Raw genomic sequence first — 25,133 nt, forward strand, 5'->3', positions numbered from 1 at the left:
TTGACCCAAATCACAAGAGCCTACATTAATTGTTCTGGCAGAGTGTCCCACCTAGACCTTAACCACTCATTCTAATCTAAGATATAAGGTTGGTAACAGTGTTTTATGTCAACATTTTTATGGCTGACTTAGAACAACGCTTCCTCAGCTCTCATCCCCTAGTGCCCCTACTCTACTTGCGCTACATTGATGACATCTTCATCATATGGACCCACGGAAAGGAGGCCCTTGAAGAATTCCACCTGGACTTCAACAATTTCCACCCCACCATCAACCTCAGCCTGGACCAGTCCACACAAGAGATCCACTTCCTGGACACTACAGTGCAAATAAGTGATGGTCACATAAACACCACCCTATACCGGAAACCTACTGGCCGCTATACATATCTACATGCCTCCAGCTTCCATCCAAGACACATCACACGATCCATTGTCTACAGCCAAGCCCTAAGATACAACCGAATTTGCTCCAACCCCTCAGACAGAGACAAACACCTACAAGATCTTTATCAAGCATTCTTAAAACTACAATACCCACCTGGGGAAGTGAGGAAACAGATTGACAGAGCAAGACGGGTACCCAGAAATCACCTATTACAGGACAGGCCCAACAAGGACAATAACAGAACACCACTGGCCATCACATACAGCCCCCAGCTAAAACCTCTCCAGCGCATTATCCACGATCTACAACCTATCCTGGAAAATGATCCCTCACTCTCTCAGACCTTGGGAGGCAGGCCAGTCCTCGCTTACAGACAACCCCCAACCTGAAGCAAATACTCACCAGCAACTACACACCACACCACAGAAACACCAACCCAGGAACCAATCCCTGTAGCAAACCTCGTTGCCTACTCTGTCCCCATATCTACTCTGGCGACACCATCAGAGGACCCCACCACATCAGCCACACCATCAAGGGCTCATTCACCTGCACATCTACTAATGTTATATATGCCATCATGTGCCAGCAATGCCCTTCTGCCATGTACATTGGCCAAACTGGACAGTCCCTCCGCAAAAGAATAAATGAACACAAATCGGACATCAGGAATGGTAACATACAAAAGCCAGCAAGTGAACACTTCAATCTCCCTGGTCATTCTATTACAGATTTAAAAGTCACTATCATTGAACAAAAAAACTTCAGAAACAGACTTCAAAGAGAAACAGCAGAACTAAAATTCATTTGCAAATTTAACACCATTAATCTGGGCTTGAATAGGGACTGGGAGTGGCTGGCTCATTACAGAAGCAGCTTTTCCTCTCCTGGAATTGACACCTCCTCATCTATTATTGGGACTGGACTACATCCACCCTGATTGAATTGGCCCTGTCAACACTGGTTCTCCACTTGCGAAGTAACTCCCTTCTCTCCATGTGTCAGTATATAATGCCTGCATCTGTAACTTTCACTCTATGCATCTGAAGAAGTGAGGTTTTTACCCACGAAAGCTTATGCCCAAATAAATCTGTTAGTCTTTAAGGTGCCACCAGACTCCTTGTTGTTTTTGTAGATACAGACTAACACGGCTACCCCCTGATACTTGACAGTGTTTTATGTGAACAATGTACTACTGGGTTTGTGCTTGTATTAGCAGAACTGGATTTTTCAGAATTTTGCACTATGACACTATTCTCTTTACTGAAAGGCTTTAATGATGGTGACACAGTCATTGCATATTACATACATATTCATCCAGCAGGTAACGTATTCATTCATCTTGTTTTTTTTTTTTTTAAAAGACCTAGACTGATTTTTTTCACACTGAAAGTTATGAAGGCCCAGCTCCTGAAAGGCATTTAGGTGCTTAACTCTCATTAAAATTAATTTGAGTTTCTGTGAGAATCTAGGCTCAAATTCATATTTGAGCAGCTGAATTGAAGTGGTCTGATTTTCACAAAGTATTGAGCAGCTGTAGTCCTGTTGATTTTAATGGGATTTCAGGGTGTTCAGTGGTTCTGAAAATCAGATTACTTTTAAGTAGAGGCCCAAAATGGATTTAGGAGCATGATTTTAGGCACCCAGATCTCAACATTTTAGTCATGTTCCTCTGAGCATAACAGGACCTAAGGTATATAAATGGATGCATTTTAACGGTAAAAAAATCTTATTTAATATATTTTTGTTCTTTATTTACCTCGAATATATTCATTCCTCTGAGTAGTCAAGAATCTGCTAATAATCCTAGAACAATACACGTTGTGTTACTCCTGTGTAGTCCGCTTCTAAATTTAAAATTGGGAAGGGACGCCCTCTAGAGGTCAAGTTACAAAGGAGTTGACGATAATAGAAACTGACTCTCTTGACTGGAATTGTGTAGTAAGGCTGATGTCCTGTGGAGTTTTCCTTCATTTTAATTACTTTGCTAAACAGGAAACGAGCAACCATTGAACTGAATACATAATAAAATAACGTCATCAAAAAGTAAGTCTTATGCTTTTAAAAGACAAGTTACAAAAGGGAAATGCTCAAGTGCACTGCCAGATATGCTGCTGCCAGATACGTTCTGCCTCAGTGATACGGTTGCATTTGTCGTAGCTGAATGTAGCTTTATAAACCCCCTTCAATAGGCTGAAATTACTGTTATAAAATCTCCTCTCCTTTTGCAGCCTATTTACTTTGCATGCAGGAACCCTCAGCGTTCATGTACAACAAAATATAACGGCCAAACTTAATTTCACTGGAGCTTCACCAGAGCTGAATTTGCCCCAGCTGGTTGAATTCAATTTATTTGTAATTCTAACATGTTTTGTATTTGTTATACATACCGCCTAAATCGAACGTACGACCAATGTAACCCAAGAGACCAGCTATATATAATGCACAGAACCCATCTCACTTCGGTTTTTGTATTTACATTATATTTACATTAAAATGTTATTGATTTTCGTTTTACAGCAATTTCATGGTGTGCTCTAACTGCCAAGGTTTTGTTTCAAAACTCAATTACAATACAGTGGACATTTTTAAGGACTCGGGACAGAGATGCTATGTTTGCCTTTATAGTAATATTTGTGATTAAAAGAATAATGGGAGTATCCGTTCGATCTGTTGTGTAATGACACTAGAACGTCTTGTGACACTTACCTTAGCCTGATCATTCCCAGATGCCTAGCAGCAAAATAGCAACCCCTTTTTATAACGTTAAACAACTGAAATGAATCAGTTACATGGTGGTCTGTCCTAGGGCCCCTATGGAAGGAAGCTGGCTCTCCGCTAGCAGTACTGACACCTACGGACTAGGGATCTATGGCTCCGTGAACACGAGGTAAGGCAGCTATAGTGGTGAAGTAAAGGCGTGAGAGACAAGGCATGACATTAACTGAAAAAGTGCTTGAGCGCACAAAACCCGGATCGCTTCTGTACCGCTGACAGTGGAGCTCAGCATAGATGTTCCGGCTGTTACACTGATTAACAACCTTCTATTACAGGTCGATGTTTAAATAAATATTTGATTTTACACCAGGAAATATGGCATGTGTATGCGTACATAAATGCTACAGGAACCCTTCAGCATGTAGCTGCAGCAATAAATCCAATGCAGAAGCTTTAAATTATATTTTTCCTATCTAAATCTGAGTGTCCTTTGAATGAAAACACACTGTGAATGTTTCTGATACAATACTTGGCTTATTAATGATAATTACCTATGAGTCATTAAAAAAGCATTGCAAGCCCGGTGATTTTCTTAGCTATGTTAATCAAATCCTGGGTATTTTAGCTTGTAATTTAGGATTTCAGTAATGGTGTTTGCCAGAATTTGCGACAAGATACCTTCGATCAGGAAAACAAAAACATCATTGGAAAAACTCCATCGTAATGGGGCCTTCCCTTGCATTTTACTGGCTTACTTGTCATTCCTGCAAGGGCTGGTAAATTTCCTTTTCTGCGTAATGAATTGCCGTACAAGCCGATCGGCTCTACTGGGCAGGGCAGAATCTGCACCAAGCCCTTGGCAGCAGGGCTGAATGACTGGGGCTCGCTCCGGAGCGCGAGTTCAGCACCCGCGCCCCTTGGACAGCGACCTGAGCTCCCCAGCGCCGCCCAGCGCAGCGCCAAGCGATCGGCACCCACCCAGCCCCGGCTGCGGAGGGGCGGCAAGCCTGAAAAGCCGGGGATGGGGGCTGTGCTTTTGCAAAGGAGGGAGCGAGGCGCTGGCGCTCCGGCGTGAGCCGGCTCCTCCAGCCCGGATCGCTGGGGGAAGATAATCGCCGCCCTGCAGCGGATGCCCGCGGGGAGGATGGAGACGCCAGACCCGTCGCGGTGCCTGACTCACCGGGAACGGCGTTGCTGAGGCTTTGCTAAGGGACGGCTGCCCGCCAATGGGCCACGGCTTAAAGCCTTTCTCTCTGCGTGTGGGGAGCGGGGGAACCGCTGAACACCCCGAGGTACCATGGAGACGGCGCAGCCCTCTCCGTCCTGGGGCGCAGAGATCTGGGGGATTTCGCCTCTTTAAACAAGGGGCCCGGCTCTGGTGAGATCAGCGGGATCCAGCGCTGCGCCTTCGGTGCCAGGATGGTGAGCGGCGCTTGGGTCCTTTCCACCCGCGGCCCCATGGGGGGATTCCCCGCGAGCAGTCAGCCTGCCCTGTGCGTGGCGGGGAAGCTCAGGGGGTGTCTGTGGAAGGGCAGATCTGGCATTTAGCCTCTCGCCCTTCGTCGGTCCTGTTCTAAGAGCCCGCCACTGATCGGTCTGGGCCGGGTTCCCCACCGATCGGTTCCCCCCGCCAGGGCTGCTTCGCGGTTACAGCCCGGAGCGCAGGAACAGCTCTGGAAGTGGCTAAAGATCTCCCATCCCACCTACAGGCCAGATCCAACCGAAATCAAAGGAAAGGCTCCTCGTCACTGCAGTGGGTATCAGATCAGAGCCTTAAGGGGCCGAGAGCTAGAGCGTAATTGCAGAGTAAACCCACTGTTCTAGACAAACCCTGCCCTGTAATAGTCCCATTACGACCCGCCACTTTCAGAGCGCGGTGGGGGCTGAAACTTGGTGCACAACGGCGTGGGGGTGGGGGAGATGGCAATTTGTGATAGGAATTTGTATTCGTGTCCAACGCTGCATTTCTACCATCCCCAAACCTCAGAGATGGTGTAATCTAACTGTCACAGATGGACAGTTAGAGCAGGTCCCTCGAAAAGAGTGACGGGCACATTATTAAGATTAGAAAGTTATTCATTGGGCAAGACGCAAATGTCTGCCTGGATGTCGCATGGACTGCATATTAACCACTGATAGGCTACCTAACTGTTATAGGGAATAGTGTCAAACAAACAGAGTAGCTTCTGTGGATTTACAAGTTTTCTTGGGCTGAATTTATGTGATCCTAACTTTGACAGGTTAAAGAATATATATCTTCTTTAAACGTGTTTCCATGACAAGCCCTATTTTGATCATTCCGGTGAATATCATGCATTTTACCAAATCCAGAAATGCTGTTTTTTTTCCATTGAACTGCACAGCAGCAATGAAGTACTCCACTGCTATGTCAAGTACAGAGATAGGGCCTGCAGCCTGGAAGCAAGTTAAATTCCCATTGACTTCCCTGCAGGTTTTGCCTGCTGTATAATGATAATACTGAAGAAATGCAGGATCAGGCCTTCATTGTGAAAATTTAAAAATGTGGCAGAAATCCTTACTGAGGACTTTCCTTTTCTTCTAAGTAAATTCTGATATTAAAATAGTGATTTCAGATTGTATATAGCAGCAGTGGGGTTGGAGGGCTGACAGGGCCCTCCAGTCCCCATCTCACACCAACTCACCATAGGCCTACACCAAACCCCATGCCTCTCACAGGTGGGTTTAACATTGATGTCAGTGGGCTTTGGATCATGCCCATGTGAATGTGGGTAAGTCCCCAATTTGCAAAAGCTGCCCCTAACTCTGGGTAATTATTGCTGTTTTGATACTATTTATCTGTATAACTTAATGTTTACTCACCTTTTTCAACCACTGTCACCTCCATTTTATATGTACTTAGAAAATACACACACAATAATTGAGCCAACAGTGGGCCAATCTTGCTTTCTGTTACACTGATGTAAATCTGCACTAACTCCATAGGAATGAATGTGGATTGACATCAGAGCAAATTTTTGCCTGCTTTTGCCTGTTTTCTAATCTATAAAACAGGACTAAGAATTTTTCTTACCGTACAAAAATTTTTTTTAAATGTACAGATAAATAATACACAACTTTGTAAAAGACTTAATAACCTTGGCTGAAAGGCACTAAATGAGTGCAAAGTGTTATTTACTATTTTGTATTATATTATTACAGTGGAATTTAAAATATTATGGACTTGCATGATTCAAGGGCACTTTTGTAAATAATTTTTCCATATTCCTATATTTATTTCTGCAGTATGGATTTATAAACACATGCCTGAAGTCTTTGGTGGTTGAAAAATATGGTGAAGAAACATGGGAAAAATTAAGGTAACTCATTCCTAAGGAATTGAATAAATTAAGAGAAAGTATAATATGGAACATAGTACCACAGAATACCAATCTCTCACTGTTGAATGAATGCTGAAGTATTCATTATTCAGTAAGCAATTATTAAAAGGGAAAAGGGAAGGGGAACGATCCGTAGCAACTGCCGGTGCCTCTGCGGGCGTTGCCATCCCGGACGAGCCCCCAAATTGTCGGAGAAAAACTGAGTTCTCACTTTTTGTTTGGGTACAGCAAGTCAGATGCTTTATTAACTCTCACAATTGTGCAGAGGGAGAGAGCTAAGCAGGTCTCTCTCAACAGTAAACAATTACAGCAAGCATTTATACCTTTTGTTACAGACAATAATGAGCAACAACTGCATTTTGTTTATACATAGGTCATTCTGATATCTTGTTTTGCTCACTAATGTAGACTCTTAGTCTACATTCCATATTATCTACACAAGGTCGCAATAACTTCTCACACAGTTCTTTCTCACCCGCCTCACACAATCCTCGCTTCTACAAATCTCGCGTTATCAGGGCTACAGTTAGCCTGACTCTTGCTAACAAACTGTCATGCATAGCAGTTCTTTTCTGACAGTTCTTTCTCTGCTTCCACATTACCTATTAAGTCAAAGTCAAGGCATTCACACTGCAACATTTTATCCTAGGACATTAATTACTTCATTTATTAGACCAAATAATGAAGGATGACATTTTGTCTGAGGGACATGTGGGCAATAGACACACTGGCTCATTGTATCGTTATTGAAAAGTAATTACCGTATGCTGAATAGAAGCCACCCTTATTTTGAAGTCAATTTCATCTTGGAGCCTCAGGGAAAAGTAATTAAATGTAATAGAAAACATTGATTTTGCTCTCTTTTGTTTTTTGGGGTTTTTTTTAAACTTGAAAAGCTTTATGGAATTTTACATAATATAAAGAAATAAAAATAAAGCAAATGTAGATACCAAGTGATCCAGGGCCGGATCCAAAGCCCATTGGAACCAATGGAAAGATTCCCATTGACTTAAATAGGTTTTGGTTCAGGCCCACAGGGAACCAGGAATGGATCAGAATGTGCCACAATGTACAGTAAACCAATGGAACAGAAGCAAAAGCAGTACCATCATCTGTACAGTGCCTATCACAATGGGGCACTAATACTAGGTTGGGGTTCATAGGCACTACAGTAATAAATAATAGGATCAGCCTTGTACAACATACATCCTGATTCAGCCAATCACTTAGGCACGTATTTAAGTCTCACCAATGTCAATGTGACTTCTCACATGAGCAAAGGTTGCAGGTTTCAGCCTTAAGTTTAGATTCTGTCCTCAACAGGTACTCATCTATCCAGTTAATATTAATGAAGGGAAGGGTCGTTCTCAGGTATCACAGTGAGGGGTGCAAATAGGAGAACTGTGACTAACGGATACCAATTGGGTCTTAAACGTGTTCTGTTTAGAATGATATTGCAACATGAATCTCATTTTTGTTACAGAATCCAGGCAGGAGTTCAGGACACATTTCTGACGTTTGAAGTTTACAAAGATGAGATCACAATGCAGCTAATTGACAAAGCCTGCAAAATGTTAGGTACGTCAATGCAATACAAAACAATACCTGGGCCCAAGCCTCTGAGGATCTTGTGCCCCAGATAAGTCAATGGGAGTTCTCCAAATGAGTTCAGCTGGAGTGTAACTGGGCTTTCTATAAACCAGGGACTAAGCTGATCTTGGGTTATACCTGCTTGTGCTGGAGCAGGGTCGGAGTTGGGAAGTTCCTCCAGAAGGCAGCTGCACCAACCTCATGATTAAAAGTGCTTGGAGCAGGTCACTGTTTGGAGCTCCCAAAAGGGGTAATGTTAGTTAGGACTAATTGACCAGACACCCTTCACTAGTGGGAGGTCCTACAGGGCCCTGAACTCAGTTTAAGACTATCCTCCCCATCTACCCTTTTGGGGGAAGGCTATAGTAAAAACATTGCCTGCCCTTCTCCCAAGAAGATCACTGCAGCCCCAGGGCTCAGGGAGGTGCAGTTTTCATCTCCAGGCACCAATGGGGAGAATCGAGTCAGAGAACAGTATTAAGAATTAATATTGAAAATATTAGAATTTTAGACAGGTACTGGAGATGACTTTTTTTGTTTTCTATTTTAGACTATGGGACAGCTAGAGAAAATACATGTTTTTCCATTTCTAACAGCCATATAACATTTTTTTCAATTTTTCTTTAAAATAATATACAATAAAGATGCGTAATACATAGCCATGGCTTTTGCTGCTATTTGGAGATCAACACATTTCAAAAGACTGATCAAGTTAGACTTGTGGGTTGGGATATTTGGGTGTAGCATGGTTGATTTGCACTGCGCTGCCATCAGCTTCTGACTATACAACCAACCTATTAAGCCCCGGATGGAAGAACAGCTCAGTGAAAGGAGGATATTCTGGTTGCATAGGGGCTCCTACGCCACCCCTTTCCTGTTACATATGGGGTCATGGCTGAGGGAAAGGGGGCAAGATGGGATGCTCCTACGCTACCCTGATCCCCCATCTGTGGTTTCAGCTCCTTGGGGCTAACAGCTAGAGTGAGTTAGAATTGCTCTCAGGATGCTCCCAGTTAAGCCCAGGAATGGGGCCTGCACACAAGACCCCAGGATAGGGAGAGTACAAAGGTGAGCTCTGTGCCACCTCTGTACCTCCACCTCCCCTGACCTGTGCTGTGTGTAACACACACATTTCTTAACATTCCCTACCTTTTCTACAAACATTTTGCATTTATTGTTAGTCCATTTCTCAGCATTGTTAGAACTCTCACATCTGTCATGTTAATTAATTAAGGTATCTTTATTTTGCCAGATATTCCCCCTGATATGGTTCTGAAGCAGTTTGGAGAGTTTTTCTTTGAATTTTGCAAACGGTCAGGCTATGACCATATGCTGAGAACATTGGGTGGAAATCTCTATGAGTTCATCGAGAACTTGGATGCATTACATAGCTACCTGTCTCTTTCTTATCAGGCAAGTTGAAGTAAGAACTACTGAGCAGACATGGATGTACCCTGCCAGGGTTTACACACTGGCATGTCAACAAAATACTGTGCTATAACCGTCCCTCTTGTGCACTGAAATTAATTATTCTGATGCACTAGTGGGGAAAGAAGTCAGCTATTCAAAGTTATCCTTAATATTAGATGTAAATTTATTCAATACTTTGAATCAAATAAAAGGTATAGTTTCCTTCCAACATAAAGATCTTTCATTTCTGATAAATGCAAATGAAACAAGATCAGCGTTATAAAGTATAACTATTTATTTTGATAAGATACAAGGTGCTTTTATAGAGCTTGCTATTGCACTAGTGTTCCTTATGATAAAGGATATTTAACTATTATTATTGTTTGCAGGAGATGAATGCACCTTCTTTTAGGGTAGAAAAGAATGAAGATGGCTCAATGCATTTGCATTACTACTCAGATAGAAGAGGTCTGTGCCATATTGTTCCAGGTAATAATGCAGTTGCGCTAGTAATGCATTACATCTATAGACTCATACATTTGCAGCTATTCTTTGCTTAGTTTTCACAAGTTCTCTGGACGAGAATTGACAGCCCGACAGAATTTTGATTGACTTTAAAATATTTTACTGTTATGGTTTAATTTTCAGAGCTGCTGAGCATCTGCAGCTTTCATTGACTTCAGTGGGATTTGGGGGTGCACAGCAATTCTGAAAAGCAGGCCATTAATGTCTGTCCTGCCATAGCATTTCTAAAACACACAGATTTTTATGGTGGAAGAAGTTGAAACAGTTGATGTGCATTATGGAGTCCACTTTTGTGCTAGTTCTCTATATCTGATATCCCTAAAATCATTAAAATGGAGTATGAGGAGAGGTGTTAAAAACACATCATGGAGACATCCTGCAATGAATATCCAGGCAAAACTGCCATTGGACTCAATTCAGCACTAGGCCCTCCATTAGCATTTGCAAGAATCCATATCTTCACTCAGAAACTGATCCATGTGAACATTGAGAGAATCACTATATTTCACAATTATATTTGTGCTATGATAAAATAGATCCCCACTCTTAATCTCTAGATGATTAAGTGGAGCCCCTTCAAAGGAACTTGTAATCTCAAATGGGAATCAAAGCTTCTCTCTTTATGAATACCCATTGCCTTTTGATATTTCAGAATGCATAGCGATTTGACACTTCACCTGTCTCTAGAAATGCAGAGTGATTTTTCAGATCATTGTCACTGTAGAATACTGCACTCAACCACCACATATTCTTAAGTACAAATTGAAGCAATAATAATGCATGTTGATGCAATGTCTTGTTTCAAGAGAGAAAATTCCCCTTGACTACATAATCAAGGTCAGACTGTGAAAAATGTTATTCAAAATAAAAAGGAAGAATCATAGCAAAACTCTATAATCTGTCTAAATATAAATATTAGAAAATAGCTGCAGTGTGTTTTACAAAGGAAAACAGTTTGTACATGCATGACAATCAGCTAGATTGAGACTAGCCCGCACAGGACAGTAAGAGGAGTAAAGCCTCAAAGCACCCCACAACCCAGCAATACGGGACTTGTTTGGATCTTGAATCTAGGCATGGAGTGAAAGGGGGTGGGAGACCAGGGCCTTCTAGCCCCATACTGCTCTCCTGGGGCCATATGGGCGAGGATGAGGCAAGGCGATGGGGAGGATACCTCCCCTGCACCCTCCATGGCCCAGCCCGCAGAGTGCAGTATCTGATGAAGAGCCAAAGCAGCAAACAATGCAAACTACCCCTCTTCCCCTCCACTCCCCACATCAAATGGGAGCTCTGGAGGGATTACAAATCAGAGAGGTGTCTCTGAGTCTCAATTCCTTCTCAGCGTGCTGCTTAAGGTGGTGCAGCTATAAACCCCTTTTTACTTATGGCTCAGTCTAAAGGCTCATTTCAGTCCTTAGAGAATTTTTCAGATTCTACAGATCTTCTGCACTAACTTTGTTGGCTATGTCGATAGTTAAATATGTCTCATAACATCCCAAGGTGTACGTCGCATCAAAGCTGGTGTAAATCGCCCTTGCGCTGTATAAAATTAGTGGGGCTTGGCTGATTTACACCAGCAGAGGATTTAGCCCAAAACGTACACATTAGTGTAACTAGTCTTAGATGACGTATGATGAATGAATTCATCATATGTCATCTTGCACTTCTGATTTTTTATATATAAACACTCAAAACTGCATAAGTCAGCTATAAATGCTTGAGTTAGTACACAGCATTGCACAAATATTTGTTACAATGGAAGGTTTTAGTTCGCTACAGAATTTTGTCTTTTATTCCCTTTCAGGAATCATTGGTGCAGCAGCCCTGGATTTTTTCAACACTGAAATTTCAATGGAAATAGTCAATCAAACAGAGGAGGAAGAAAGAACTGGGAAAAAAGAACATATAGTTTTCCTTGTCACTCAAAAACCTGTTTTTTCATACAAAAAGAGAAATAAATTCTCTTCCTCACCACAATACATTGCTGACTCTGGAAGGCGAATTGAGAAACAACTGAATAAAGAGGTATTTTGATGTTCCTCCTATAAATAAATGTCAGGGAAATAAATATCGTTCATTAATAAACACTGTACTTGGGATTTTTTTACCCAAAATATTTTAGATGAATCTGCTGTTACCATTTAAGGCTCCCATCCTGCAAGTTACTTCATGTAGACAGATCCCATTGACACCACAGAATAATCTGCAGGATTGGGTCCTGCAGGTCCAATCTCCAATTTACTGAATGCCTTCAGTTCCCATTAAAGTCCATAGGAAATGAAATATTTTAAGAAGAAGTAAGGATGGCTAATCACTGCACAGTTCCAGACCCTGAGCCTCTGGGAACTAATTTAGGAAGTTTGACATGATTTATTTGCAGTTATTTGTTTAGTCTGGTATAAAAATATAAATGTAGCTATCAAGTTTTCAAAACTGCCTCTAAGCTTGCAATACCTCATGTGCGTACCCACATTTTTGGGCATGTATTTCTGAGTTCCTAAATTTGGATTGTGCAAATTGAATTTGCACATGGATATCAGGTAGATGCTAACTATCTGATTTGCACATTTGTGCAAATGTGTGACTGTCTGGGTATGCAACATCTTGTACAACACAGACAACTGTATGTTGAACTACCAAATTTGCATGTCTCAGTTTAAGTTCAAAGGCTGGGGTCAAAGAATTTTGAAAATTTGGCCCTTTATATTTTTTTTATCTCCATTAAAGTATTTTTCTTTGGGTCAGATCCTCAGGTAGTATAAATTGGCATAGCTTCTTTGAAGTTAGTGGGCCTATACTGATTTACACCTGATGAGGATTTGGCCCACAGAGCTAGAGTTTTAACAACTGAAAATAGAGTTGAATGTTCAGATTGGGTTTATTCCACAGGATATTGAAAAAAACATGAAGAAGATTAGAGACAGAACAAGCCTTGTTTCTGTTTGTCCCGCCAAGAAAAATCACTGGGAAACAATCAGAGGAATCGTTACACTAGGAAGAGGTAAGAGGGAGATCATGCAAAGGGAATCTGACATCATCTATTAATACTGTCAATTTAGTATTCTATAGGCTATACATAACTTCACTGCCATTAACTACTCACCATTCATATTTTCCCTGTATCCTTTCAATAGAATATTGTATTCCATTAAAGTTGCAGACAAAGAAGCATGCTTACTGACAGCACATACTCAAGTGCAGCAGGTTGTGTGTCTCTTAGGCTTTAAAGTGTCTCATCTTTAGAGGGTGGTTATACACTAAGGGCATGGCTACACTTGCGAGTTAGAGTGCATTAAAACAGCCCCGTGCACTCTAACTCACGACGCGTCCACACTGGCAAGGCACGTAGAGCGCACTGACTCTGCGGCTGGAGCGCTCCTGGTAATCCACCTCCGTGAGAGGCATAACGCTTGGTGCGCCATGGCTGGAGCGCCGTGACACCAGTGTGGACACCGTGGCCTGTTAATGCACTCTGATCAGCCTCCAGAAGTGTCCCACAATGCCTGTTCTAGCCACTCTGGTCATCACTTTGAACTCTACTGCCCTGCCCTCAGGTGACCAACTGTCAGACCCGCCCTTTAAATTCTCTGGAAATTTTGAAAATCCCCTTCCTGTTTGCTCAGCAAGGGGTGGAGTGCTCTCAGCGCATCTTTCCAGGTGACCATACCTCCACGCGCCAGGCGATCCCCAGTATGGAGCAATGGTGAGGTGCTGGACCTCATCAGTGTTTGGGGGGAGGAAGCTGTCCAGTCCCAGCTGCGCTCCAGCCATAGGAATTACGATACCTTCGGGCAGATATCAAGGGACATGATGGAAAGGGGCCATGACTGGGACGCATTGCAGTGCAGGGTTAAAGTGAAGGAACTGCAGAATGTCTACCGCAAAGCCCGCGAAGCAAACAGCCGCTCCGGTGCTGTCCCCGTGACCTGCTGTTTCTACAAAGAGCTGGACGCAATACTGAGGGGCGACCCCACCTCTACACTGAGGACCATCATGGACACTTCAGAGCCCAGTTCAACAAGGGAGGATGAGGAGGAAAGCGGGAGCAAGGGGGCTGAGGAGGAGAAGATACCCCGGCATCCCTAGATGCATGCAGCCAGGAGCTGTTCTCAAGCTAGGAGGAAGGTAGCCAGTCTCAGCAGCCGGTGCTTGGGGAAGAACAAACACCAGAGGAGGTGCCCGGTAAGCGGCTTTTATTTTGGGAAGGAAGTTACTCGATGCAGGCTCTTGGGGCAAGGAGGGTTAGGGCTGCATGCATGCCTAGATGTGGAATAGGGCGTTGATGTGCTCTCTCACATCGCGGTAATTGGCCTCAGTGATCTCTTCAAAAGTCTCATCCAGAAGCTGTGCAATGCACTTGCACAGGTTCCTTGGGAGCGCTACTCTACTCCTTGTCCCAGTCAGGCTAACATGTCCACGCCACTGTGCCATGATGGGCGGGGGGACCATTGCTGCACACAGGCAAGCTGCATATGGGCCCGGGCAGAAGCCGCATTGCAGTAGAAGACCCTCCATTGCTTCCCAGGTCACCCTCAGCAGCGAGATATCGTCCAGGACGAACTCCTGTGGAAAATGTGGGGACAGTGTTCAGTATAGGGCCCCCCTGGAGCTGTTGGCTCTCCCCAAGGCACAGAAACCCAGAGGACAGTACGGCTGTGAAACAATCAGTCCCCTCGACCCTGTGCTTACTCACCATTTTGGGGCTCCCGGGGGTTATGTGCGCTCGCTTTGGGATGGGCAAATTCTGCTATCATTAGACAGTGCTTGTCTTTAAGTACAGGTGAATCATTGCTCTGTCTGGTGTGAACAATGCTGCCTCTGTTAAGTGTTACATTTTGCCTTTACAGATGCAACCTTGAGATCTCAGCCGTCCGTGTTATCACCGGCCGAAAGACTCCAAAGAATTAGGAAGAGGTCACGTAGAAGCAAAGAAGACATGCTGCATGAAGTAATGCAGTAGTCCCTTAATGAAAATCAAAAAGCACAGGAGTGGAGGGAGAGTGAAAGGAGGATCTGCCAGCAGAATGCAGAGCGCTGGCACCAAAGCGCGGAGCGCCGGCAGCAAAGCATGGATCGGCTGATAAGCATCATGGAGCACCAAGCGGACTCGATCCAGGTGCTGGTAGCCATCCAGGCGGAGCACTACTGCGCCCGCACCCCCCCTGCAGCCCTTGTCCCCAAACTCTTTCCCTTGTGCCCCAATGTCACCTCCAACCCACTTTCCCCAACATCTAGGTTCTTATCGCCATCAGCTGCCTCCAACACCTGTATCTTTACCACCCAGCCCTGAAAACTACAACCCTTACCCACTGCACTCAACCCCCATCACCATGCATTTTAGCCAGCCTGAAGTGCAGCACTCCTTGCACAGCACTCCAGACAGGACATACGGAAATCTGTGATTGTACCGTTCCCCACCCTACCCCCTTAACCTTTCTGTTTCCCAAGCAGTTGTGTTTCTTTTCAATACATGAATTTTCTTTTCAATAAATGGATTTTTTGGCTTTGAAAACATTCATTATTGCATAAAGTAAAAAATACCTTAGCCCAGGAAAGCAACAGGCACTGCAAGTCAGCATAGCAAACACAGATTCCTACTAACATTGGAACCACTGCACTTCACTCCCGTGCAGGGCACCAAATATTACTGGTGGCTTTCAGCCTCAAATTGCTCCCTCAAGGCATCCCTAATCCTTGCAGCCCCGCGCTGGGCCCCTCTAATAGCCCTGTTCTCTGGCTGTTGAAATTCAGCCTCCAAGTGTTGAACCTCCGAGTTCCATGCCTGAGTGAATCTTTCACCCTTCCTTTCACAAATGTTATGGAGGGTACAGCACGTGGATATAACCGTGGGGATGCTGTCATCGGCCAGGTCCAGCTTCCCATACAGAGAGCACCAGCTGCCCTTTAAATGGCCAAAAGCACACTCCACAGTCATTCTGCATCAGCTCAGCCTGTTGTTGAACCGCTCCTTGCTGCTGTCAAGGCTCCCTGTGTAGGGTTTCATGAGCCATGGCATTAAAGGGTAAGCGGGGTCTCCAAGGATCACAATGGGCATTTCAACTTCCCCTATGGTGATCTTTTGGTCTGGGAAAAAAGTTCCAGCTTGCAGGTTCCTGAACAGGCCAGTGTTCTGAAAGATGCGTGTGTCATGCACCTTTCCGGGCCAGCCTGCGTTAATGTCAATGAAACGCCCATGGTGATCCACAAGTGCCTGGAGAACCATAGAGAAATACCTCTTCCGATTAATGTACTTGAAGGGTAGGTGGGCTGGTGCCAGAATTGGAATATGCGTCCCATCTATCGCCCCTCTGCAGTTAGGGAAACCCATTTGTGCAAAGCCAGCCACAATGTCCTGCATGTTACCCAGAGTCACGGTTCTTCTGAGCAAATGCGATTAATGGCCCTGCAAACTTGCATCAACACGATTCCAATGGTCGACTTTCCCACTCCAAACTGGTTAGTGACCGATCGGTAGCTGTCTGGAGTTGCCAGCTTCCAGATTGCAATAGCCATCCGCTTCTCCACCGTCAGGGCAGCTCTCAATCTCATGTCCTTGTGCCTCAGGATGGGGGCGAGCTCCTCACACAGTCCCATGAAAGTGGCTTTTCTCATCCAAAAGTTCTGCAGCCACTGCTCGTCATCCCAGACTTGCATGACGATGTGATCCCTCCACTCAGTGCTTGCTTCCTAAGCCCAAAAGCGGCGTTCCACGGTGGTGAGCATGTCCGTGAATGCCACAAGCATCTCGTGTCATATGCGTTACTCGCCTTGATATCATCGTCGGAGGCCTCACTGTTAGTTTGGATCTTAAGGAGTAACTCGACTACCAAATGTGACGTGCTGGCGAGACCCATCAGCATATTCCTCAGCACTTCGGGATCCATTCCCACAGAACGAAAGGGAGACAGAGTGCGCAGTACAAAAAACTTTGAAAGATGGCACCAAATGTGGACGGAAGCACAGGGATTGCTGGGATGCAAAGCAATGCATCACAGGGCGTTGGGACAGGACCCAGAATGCCTCGCACCCCCTGCCCCCTTCCCACAAGCCACAGCGCCAGAATGGGAAGAGCTGCTCTGTGGGATAGCTGCCCATAATGCACCACTCCCAATGCTGCTGCAAGTGCAGCAAATGTGGCCACGCCAGTGCGCTTGCAGCTGACAGTGTGGACACAATGCAGCACTTTCCCTGCTGCGCTGTCCGAGGGCTGGTTTAACTCACAGCGCTCTACATCTGCACGTGTAGCCATGCCCTAAAAGTGCTTCTGTAAAAACAGCATCGTGGAGTTTCATGTTTAATGACTCTCAATGATTTCCAGATAAAGTAGTCTCAGTTTACAAATAACAAAATAAAATAATAAAAAAGATTTTCTAGCTGCCAGCCTTGCAAGCTCAGCCTGAGATCTGAAACTGGGTTATTTCCTTTTCAAACATCATCAACTGTATTGGTGGGGTGGGCCAAATTATACCCTCTGCTACAGCTGTGCAAGTATAATGCTGTCTGATTAATGCCGTAGGTGACACCTGTGTATCAATAGGTATAGTGGGTTCTCTCAAGGGAAGCTGATTGAATTCTGTTGGTGATCCACAAGGATTAGAATCCAGGTTACTTTCCCATAGCCGTTTTGGTTCAATAGGGCTAATAGGAGTGAAAACTTATGTCTGAATCTAGCATCAACCTATATGACTCTAAATACAGATCTGCAGAGTACAAAATTGCCATTCATCACGTTTTGAAGTAGAACTGCATTTTAAAAATCAAAGAATTTGATTCGTTGTGTTAACTTGTAACAGCTCATCAATTGTTGGAGTTACCAAGGGTCTGATTTTCAAAGATGCTGAGCTCCCACTGACTTCAGTTAAAGCTGCAGAACCTCAACTCTTCTGAAAATTAGGCCTTGAATTCTTAATCTAGCCCTCTTCTCTCCATAGTCACCTGAGAACTTGCTACCTTTGTTCCTCTGCTCCTAATGACAGACATTTGAAAATAGATCACTTGAAATAATCAGCAGTCTGATAGTTATGAGTTATTGGAGAACGCTTAGCTATAAACCATGCAGTAATAATCATGCATTTCCCATTCTCAGACATCATTTATTGTTATATGGGTAAAATAGTCAAAACTGCCTAAAGGTACACACTTACACTGCAATTAAACACCCACAGCTGGGGGGCTGTTTAATTGCATTGGAGATGTACCTTTATGTAGAAAATAGATGGGTAGCTGCAGCCTGATCCCGAACATCTACACCACAATTAAACAGCCCCTCAGCCTGAGCCCCAGAAGCCTGAGTCAGCTGACATGGGCCAGCCGCAGGTGTTTAATCATAGTGTAGACGTATCCTAAGTGACTGAGGTGCCTAAGACCTGTTGAAAATCAACAAGATTGGGCATGTGTTTTATGTAGGCACTTTTGACATTTCAGTCTACATGCTTTGTGCTCAGCATGTAATATGAAAACATCACCTTTCTGGTTGCAAGCTGCTACCTTCCCACAGACAAAGCGACTGCTTTCAGGAAAAGCTTAAGGAATGTTTCACACACACTCCTTTTGTTCTCCATTTCTTGGACCAGATTTCTGCACATAAGGGACAGCAAACTGTGTCCCTAAACCTTTCCGCTATGAGTGTCCATAAGCAGCTGGTAGACTATATTGGACACCTTTGTTATATACCCTTTGGTGTGAATATCGCAGTGGCAATTGCTATAGTATCTGAAATATTTACAGAGACCCACTGCTACCCATCTATTTTCTGCATAATTTCATACATATAAAGATTCATATTTTTCGGTGTTTTAAAACCTAAACTTTTCATCCAGATAAAATTGAAATGGGTGAGCTCCTTTATATTTATCTACAGTGTACCACACCTAGAATTTGCACATATCTATACTCACACGTTATTTATATTGATTTACCTTATTATTTCACATCATCCTGCTAATTATTTTTCTGAGCTACAATATGATCGAAAGCTTCAGATTTATCTTACTGCAGGTAAACTTCTGAGAGGATTTGATCCTGCTTATCCTACAACCCTCTGGATAGATACAAAAACATTTTGCAATGGACTTCCTTTCCATATTGTTTTTGATGAAGAGGTAAGGCAAGCACCTGGTAAGTAAGTTTTACGCACACAAGCCATATAGATCCAGATTCACAAAGGGATTTAGGCATTGTGATGCTATGCTGAGCAATGACAGGGGTGCATTCTAAGCCCCATCCCACTCATAGAGATCGGTGCCCATCTATGCTAGCGATCCATGAACTGTGGTAAGATAGGTTTTCCTCTATCTAACTCTTGTATGTGGCCTGATCTAGTAGATGTGCTCAGAGGCCATCTAGTTCCACTGAAAATGGCCGGGGGTAGGGTGTGGGGGGCGGGGAGAACCTCCTTATAACCATTAGCCCAGGGCTCACCTGGTCCACTAACCACTAGGCTATGGAGTGATTCTCACTCTCTCTCTGACCCAGTTAATATTTAATTATTTAACTACAGTGGAATAACTTCAGTAGGAGAGATTGAGGGAGCCCCACATCAGATTATCCCATGGTCCTGTGGTTAGTGCTGAAAGGTGGCAAATACCTGATCAAATCCCTTCTTCTCATCAATTGGAGGGGGACTTGAAGTGGGGTCTCCCACGTCGCAAGGGGGTTCACTGAGATTTCTGAGTGTGAAGTGCCTGCACACATGCTAACAAAGTGCATCAGTCTCAGTCACTCAATCACACATTCGTTTCCTGGATTCTCCAACAGCACTGGATCGGTCCCCATCTCCTGGACTCCCTAGCAAAGTGACCTCTCCCCTGACAGCCCAACACTCGCATCTGGCTTCCCTTTTACATCCCCCACTCCCAATCCCCTGCTCACCCTATCACTTCTGTGGAGGCTGGCTGATCATTGAGACTCTGCATGCAGCAAAGGGTTCCTCTTCTAGGAAAACCCAGACACACAGCCACGTGACTGGCACACTACCTCATCCTCTGGGAAGAGGAACCCAGCTTCTTTTCACTCCTAATGGCAGGACTCTGAGCCATTTCTCTTTCACAAACCTATTGCCACAAGAGGACTGGTATGACAGCTTCTCCCTTCCCACTGACTGCAGCGATTAAGTGCTGGGGAACTCTCCCAGATTTGCTTGGTCCCTGGCAAGCTCCTCAACTTCCTACTCTCATGCTCTGCAGAGAATGTTGGCTTCACACAGGAGATGGATGGATGAGAGAGAGAGAGAGAGAGAGAGAGAGTGTGGGTGGGTGGGTGGGTGGGGTAAGCAAAGCAAATAAATTAGACATGGGAAGTGTTCCTGCAACTGGGCTAGATAAAGAAGTTTCAAAATGTTGATGGGACTCACTTCATAATGTAGTAAAAGGTAAATGAAAATCAGGTGGTTTAAGCCTTTTAAGGCATCTTATCAACACCACTGCAACCAAATTCTTTGTGCCGAATAAGGTCTTGCTCCCATCAATTGGGGCAGGTCCTCAGCTGGGGTGCAATTAACTTAGTCATGGAAAGTGAATTGCTTGTTGAGGAGAAAGTCCCAGGCCCTGCTGAAATTAGGGTCATATATTATCATCAGTTTCAAAGACACTGCTCAAACTCTTAAAAACTGATACAAGATATGGCCTGAAGAAAGTAACCATAGGTCAATGGTATCCATTACCATTACCAAGTTAGTATTTGCCACCACAGTTATTTTCTATTCCGAGTGTAGGTCAATACTGTGAACTCTCTCAGATCGCCCTTTGCGGTAACTGCTGGCAAAGGCTGACTTGTTAATTTGTTTTTGTAATTATAGTATTTAACTATAATGAGTGTTATATCTTTTTAAAAGGTTCTAGAAGCACCCATCCCAAATGCTGAATGTCCCTTACAAAACTTAAGATTTTAACAATGAGTTTGAAAATCACAGAAAACAGCTTAAATCTGCCACTACTACCGTAGCCACCACAATGTGAAACCATGGCCATATGAGGAACAGAAAAGAGATCACAGCATGGCAGATTGTAGAAGCAAACATAATATAATCCTCTTTAATGTTAGAATTAATTTTTCTCCAAAGTCACCGTGACATTGCTATACCCTCTAGGGAGTCGGGAATTGTGGGGGGACAAGGAAGGAGCTTAATGAGGCTTAGAAAAAGTATGATTTATATAACATTATGGAACTGAACTGAACATCACTCAGTGCTTTCTCGTTACTAATCGTTGATGTTCTACAGCATATCACTGATGGAAAATTGACTTGATTCTCCTCTCACTTGTACTGGTTTTAAGCTGCATTGGGATTGGTTGAGTTACACAGGACTTACACTGGTGTAAGCAAGACAAAGATCATACTCATTACTTGAATATAATTGATATTTCACTGAAGACTAATGTTTGGAATCAGCAATATATATCGAGGACACTTGTATGATTATAACACTATTTCCTAGTTCCAAGCTAACATTCTATGTTATGTTATTCTATAAGAGAGAAGCAATGCAGAGAAATGAGCCATGTACTTGGGCGGTGAGACGGTTGACTGGCTCTGTGTGAAGCTAAGTCCATTTGAAAATAGTGATCATGTATTGCAAGTGATGGGTCAGCTGACTGGTAGCTGATCCCAAAGAGGACATGAAATGTAACCTGTGGCCCATGTTGTTTTAAAGCTCAGAGTAAAGCAAGCTGGGGTGAGCATTCAAAAGATTGTCCCTGGCCTTCAGACCATGGGCATTCGCCTGGATCATTACTTCAGTATCGTGCACCCAGAAGTGACATTCACCATCTCTAGTGTTCAGAAGTTTATCAACAGTCAATTTGTTTTCCGGACTAGGAGAGAGATGATGCCAGAGTCATGGAAACAACGTCCAATGCTAGAGCTGAGAGGTACTTAATGTTTTCAATGAACATACATGGCTCTTGCTAAATCACGAATAACTGTAGAGTTGAATTAGCTGATTTTAGCCATTAAGTTGAGGCAATCTCTGCAGAGTAGTTCTGCTGCCACTCCATGGTCCCTCCCACTTGTCCCGGTGGATATCCCCAGCATGCAGCCAAGACCATCTGCTTCATTGGCAGTTTGGGGTGTGCAAGATCAGGCCCAGAGAGCTCAGTTCTGTTCTCAGTACCACTTGCAGGGGAGCTGGAACAATTTGTATAGTGAGGGTATAGGGTAAAAAATTACACTGGCAGCCAGCTTCCCTCCCTCCAGCGCCTCCTGCCCACTGGCAGCCCCGCCGATCAACTCCTCCCTCTCCGTCCCACCCGCTGTGATCTAGTCAGTTTCTCTTTTTGTTTATAGTCATTTATACTTTCTGATTTTCATTTCTGTCTTTCTCTCTTATTTAAAAATACAGAACAGTTTAAATTATAGTGACAAAGAAATCACTTTATTTGATTGGTTTTCCTTCAGAGAAAATGGTATTGAGTGGTGCTCTGATTGGTCCATTTAGTTGCAACAAAGTTTATATTTAAAAGGAAAGGAACAATGTGTTTGTGCCCTTGCTTTGTTTCTTTAATACATAAAAAAGAAGGCCTGAAAATTGTATTTGCTCATGTTTTGTCTTAGAAGTATCATGCATGTCAAATCTGGTCTTCCCTGGTTTTGCTGGAGATCTTTTGGAAGGTTTCAGAAGTGTATTGAGTAAAAAAAAAATTTTAACAAAACAAGGAGTTCTAAACAGTCAGAGTAAAAATTACATTTCCTCCCAGTTATTTACATTCAATTTCTGTGGTATCTGTTATGTCATAAACCTATTAGTTCTCCAGTTGTCAATACAATTTCTCAAGAAAAACACAATAGATAACACAGAAAACAAGCAGAATTAAGAAGAGAAAGAAAGAAAGAAAGAGCACAAGCTCAATTTTTCCCCTTGCAAGTTACCATTAAAACTCAGTAATTCTCTCCTGTGCCCACAGATGAAGTAAAAACATATAGTATATCAGGCATATTGTCAAAGGGAAAGAAACTTTCATAGGCACGGTGGTCATATTCCCTTAGACTGGGTTTCAAAAAAACTGGGTTCAATGCCTGACTCTGCCATAGACTTTCTGGGTGAAAATCCAGGCTCCGCTGAAGTCAATGGGAGTTTTGACAGGCATGTTGTAAGCAATGACTGAGGGAGGACAGTGGTTTCTAGTATAGAGAAGATAGAGTGGGTCAGGATTAGGCACCTTCCAGAGACTTCAAAAAGCCACTGCTTCCTGCCCAGCACAGCACAGCATCCTTAGTAATCTGACGGAAACTGTAGGAAACTGAGGGTATGTCTGCACTGCAATTAGACACCTGCGGCTGGCCCATGCCAGCTGACTCTGGTTCGCGGGGCTCGGGCTGTGGGGCTGTTGAAGTGCAGTGCAGATGTTCCAGCTCGGGCTGCAGCCTGAGCTCTGGGACCCTCCCACCTTGCAAGGTCCTAGAGCCCAGGGTCCAGCCCGAGCCCAAACGTCTACACTGCAATTAAACAGCCCCACAGTGAGAGCCCGTCACTCAAGGGTTTTTAATTGCAGTGCAGACAAACCCTGACAGTCCTCAAGGTGACATACACCTAAAGATAAGCCATTGTCCTAAGGGCTAAGAATCCCATACTATTAAAACTAGGCTGTTGAAAGTCCTCGCTTTCTTTTCCAATTGTTCTAAACAGGCCAGATGATCTGGATGGAGTCTCTGCAGTGCATGCTCTATCTCTGCTCACCTTTACTGCGCACTTTGCATGAGTTGGAAGAGAGACAGATGCATATTGCGGACATAGCACCTCATGACGTTACCAGGGATTTGATTCTTCTCAACCAGCAAAGGCTGGCTGAGATGGAGCTCTCCAACCAGCTGGAGAGGAAGAAAGAAGAACTGCGGATACTCTCAAAGCACCTGGAGGAAGAGAAGAAAAAGACAGAAGCTCTGCTCTACGCCATGCTTCCAAAGCACGTGGCCAACCAGCTAAAAGAGGGGAAACGAGTTGAGGCAGGTGAATGAATATGATACATGTATTTAAAAAAGCAGCTCTGTCCTTAGTATTAGATTTGGAAACTATGCTGTTATCCAGAGCTGGCTCCAGGGATGTGCAAACTATGTAGCCTCAATGATACCGCCCTTTCCGGTGGTTGCCCATTCAGCAAGCACAATGCTGGTGCTCTGAGTGGCACCAATAAAGCAGGCTCTGTTTTGACCTAGGTGGAAGATGGGAGGTGTGAGTGTGGCTGGAGAGCTATAGGAAAAAGATGGAGTGGAAGGGAGGAGGAGATTGAACAAATTGGCCATACCTCTACAAGGTTTTGTTCCTCTAAAAAAATTTGTAAGCCCAGCACTGGCCTGATTTAGGAAAGCATTTTTATTCTTATTTAGGACAGCATTTAAGCATATGCTTAAATTCCATTGAAGTAAATGGGCCTTAAGCACAAGCTTAAAGTTAAGCATGTGCTTAAGTGCTTCCTTGAGTAGGGATAGAGTAAGGAATGTGTTTAAGTGCTTTGCTGAATCAGGCCCATGTGCTTAAGCTTCTGTAGACAGCTTCCTGGATTGTCTAAGACGTGCTACAGTTCTTACATTTGGTATGTTATTAAATCTGATCCTCCCCTACCAATATGGATCGTCAATGAATCATCTTATTTGCTAAAAATTTGGTGAGAAAAGCAATCTCAGCAAACTGGTCTTGTGTGTGCATAGCAGCCACAGCTACTGATTGGTCCAGCCCTTCAGAATTATTTATAAATGGAAGGAGTATTAACACAGACCTTTCTGTTCACAGGAGAGTTTAAAGAATGCACCATATTGTTCAGCGATGTTGTGACCTTTACCAACATTTGTGCCCAGTGTGAGCCTATTCAGATAGTCCTCATGTTAAATTCAATGTATCTACGATTCGACAGACTAACCACAGTGCATGATGTCTACAAGGTAATTACTTATTTACAAAGGCTGCAGCTATTTTCATGAAACCGATTTGTGGGAATTGCAAAGGGTTTCAGAAAAGCATGCACTATTGGAGTTTATGGTGACCTTGAAGGAGGTCAGGAAACTAAAGGAATTTAAGTTGTTAATAACTGTTTCTGCTATTTCAATGTTGCTATATTTAATTAAAGCAATTATATTTTTTTTCACAGTTTTGTAATGAAAACTAGCCAACATGCAGAGACTGTAATTAAATGTGCTAAAAACATGAGTGGAACC

At 43.7% G+C, this 25,133-nt stretch overlaps 1 protein-coding gene across 1 annotated transcript in view; it reads left to right on the forward strand.

The window, feature by feature from the left end:
* LOC112103458 (guanylate cyclase soluble subunit beta-2-like) overlaps positions 1–25,133 on the forward strand; it is a 49,137-nt gene that overhangs the window by 14,562 nt on the left and 9,442 nt on the right. The window contains exons 2-11 of the mRNA XM_029911109.1: positions 6,370–6,443; positions 7,948–8,042; positions 9,307–9,467; positions 9,854–9,953; positions 11,794–12,014; positions 12,879–12,990; positions 18,987–19,090; positions 21,640–21,856; positions 23,611–23,931; positions 24,712–24,860. Of these exons, the coding sequence (XP_029766969.1) occupies positions 6,370–6,443; positions 7,948–8,042; positions 9,307–9,467; positions 9,854–9,953; positions 11,794–12,014; positions 12,879–12,990; positions 18,987–19,090; positions 21,640–21,856; positions 23,611–23,931; positions 24,712–24,860 (1,554 nt within the window). The remainder of the gene's footprint in view (positions 1–6,369; positions 6,444–7,947; positions 8,043–9,306; positions 9,468–9,853; positions 9,954–11,793; positions 12,015–12,878; positions 12,991–18,986; positions 19,091–21,639; positions 21,857–23,610; positions 23,932–24,711; positions 24,861–25,133) is intronic.

Source organism: Terrapene carolina, unplaced genomic scaffold (genome assembly GCF_002925995.2).
Source record: "Terrapene carolina triunguis isolate 2854851 unplaced genomic scaffold, T_m_triunguis-2.0 Scaffold88, whole genome shotgun sequence".
Lineage (NCBI taxonomy): Eukaryota > Metazoa > Chordata > Testudines > Emydidae > Terrapene > Terrapene triunguis.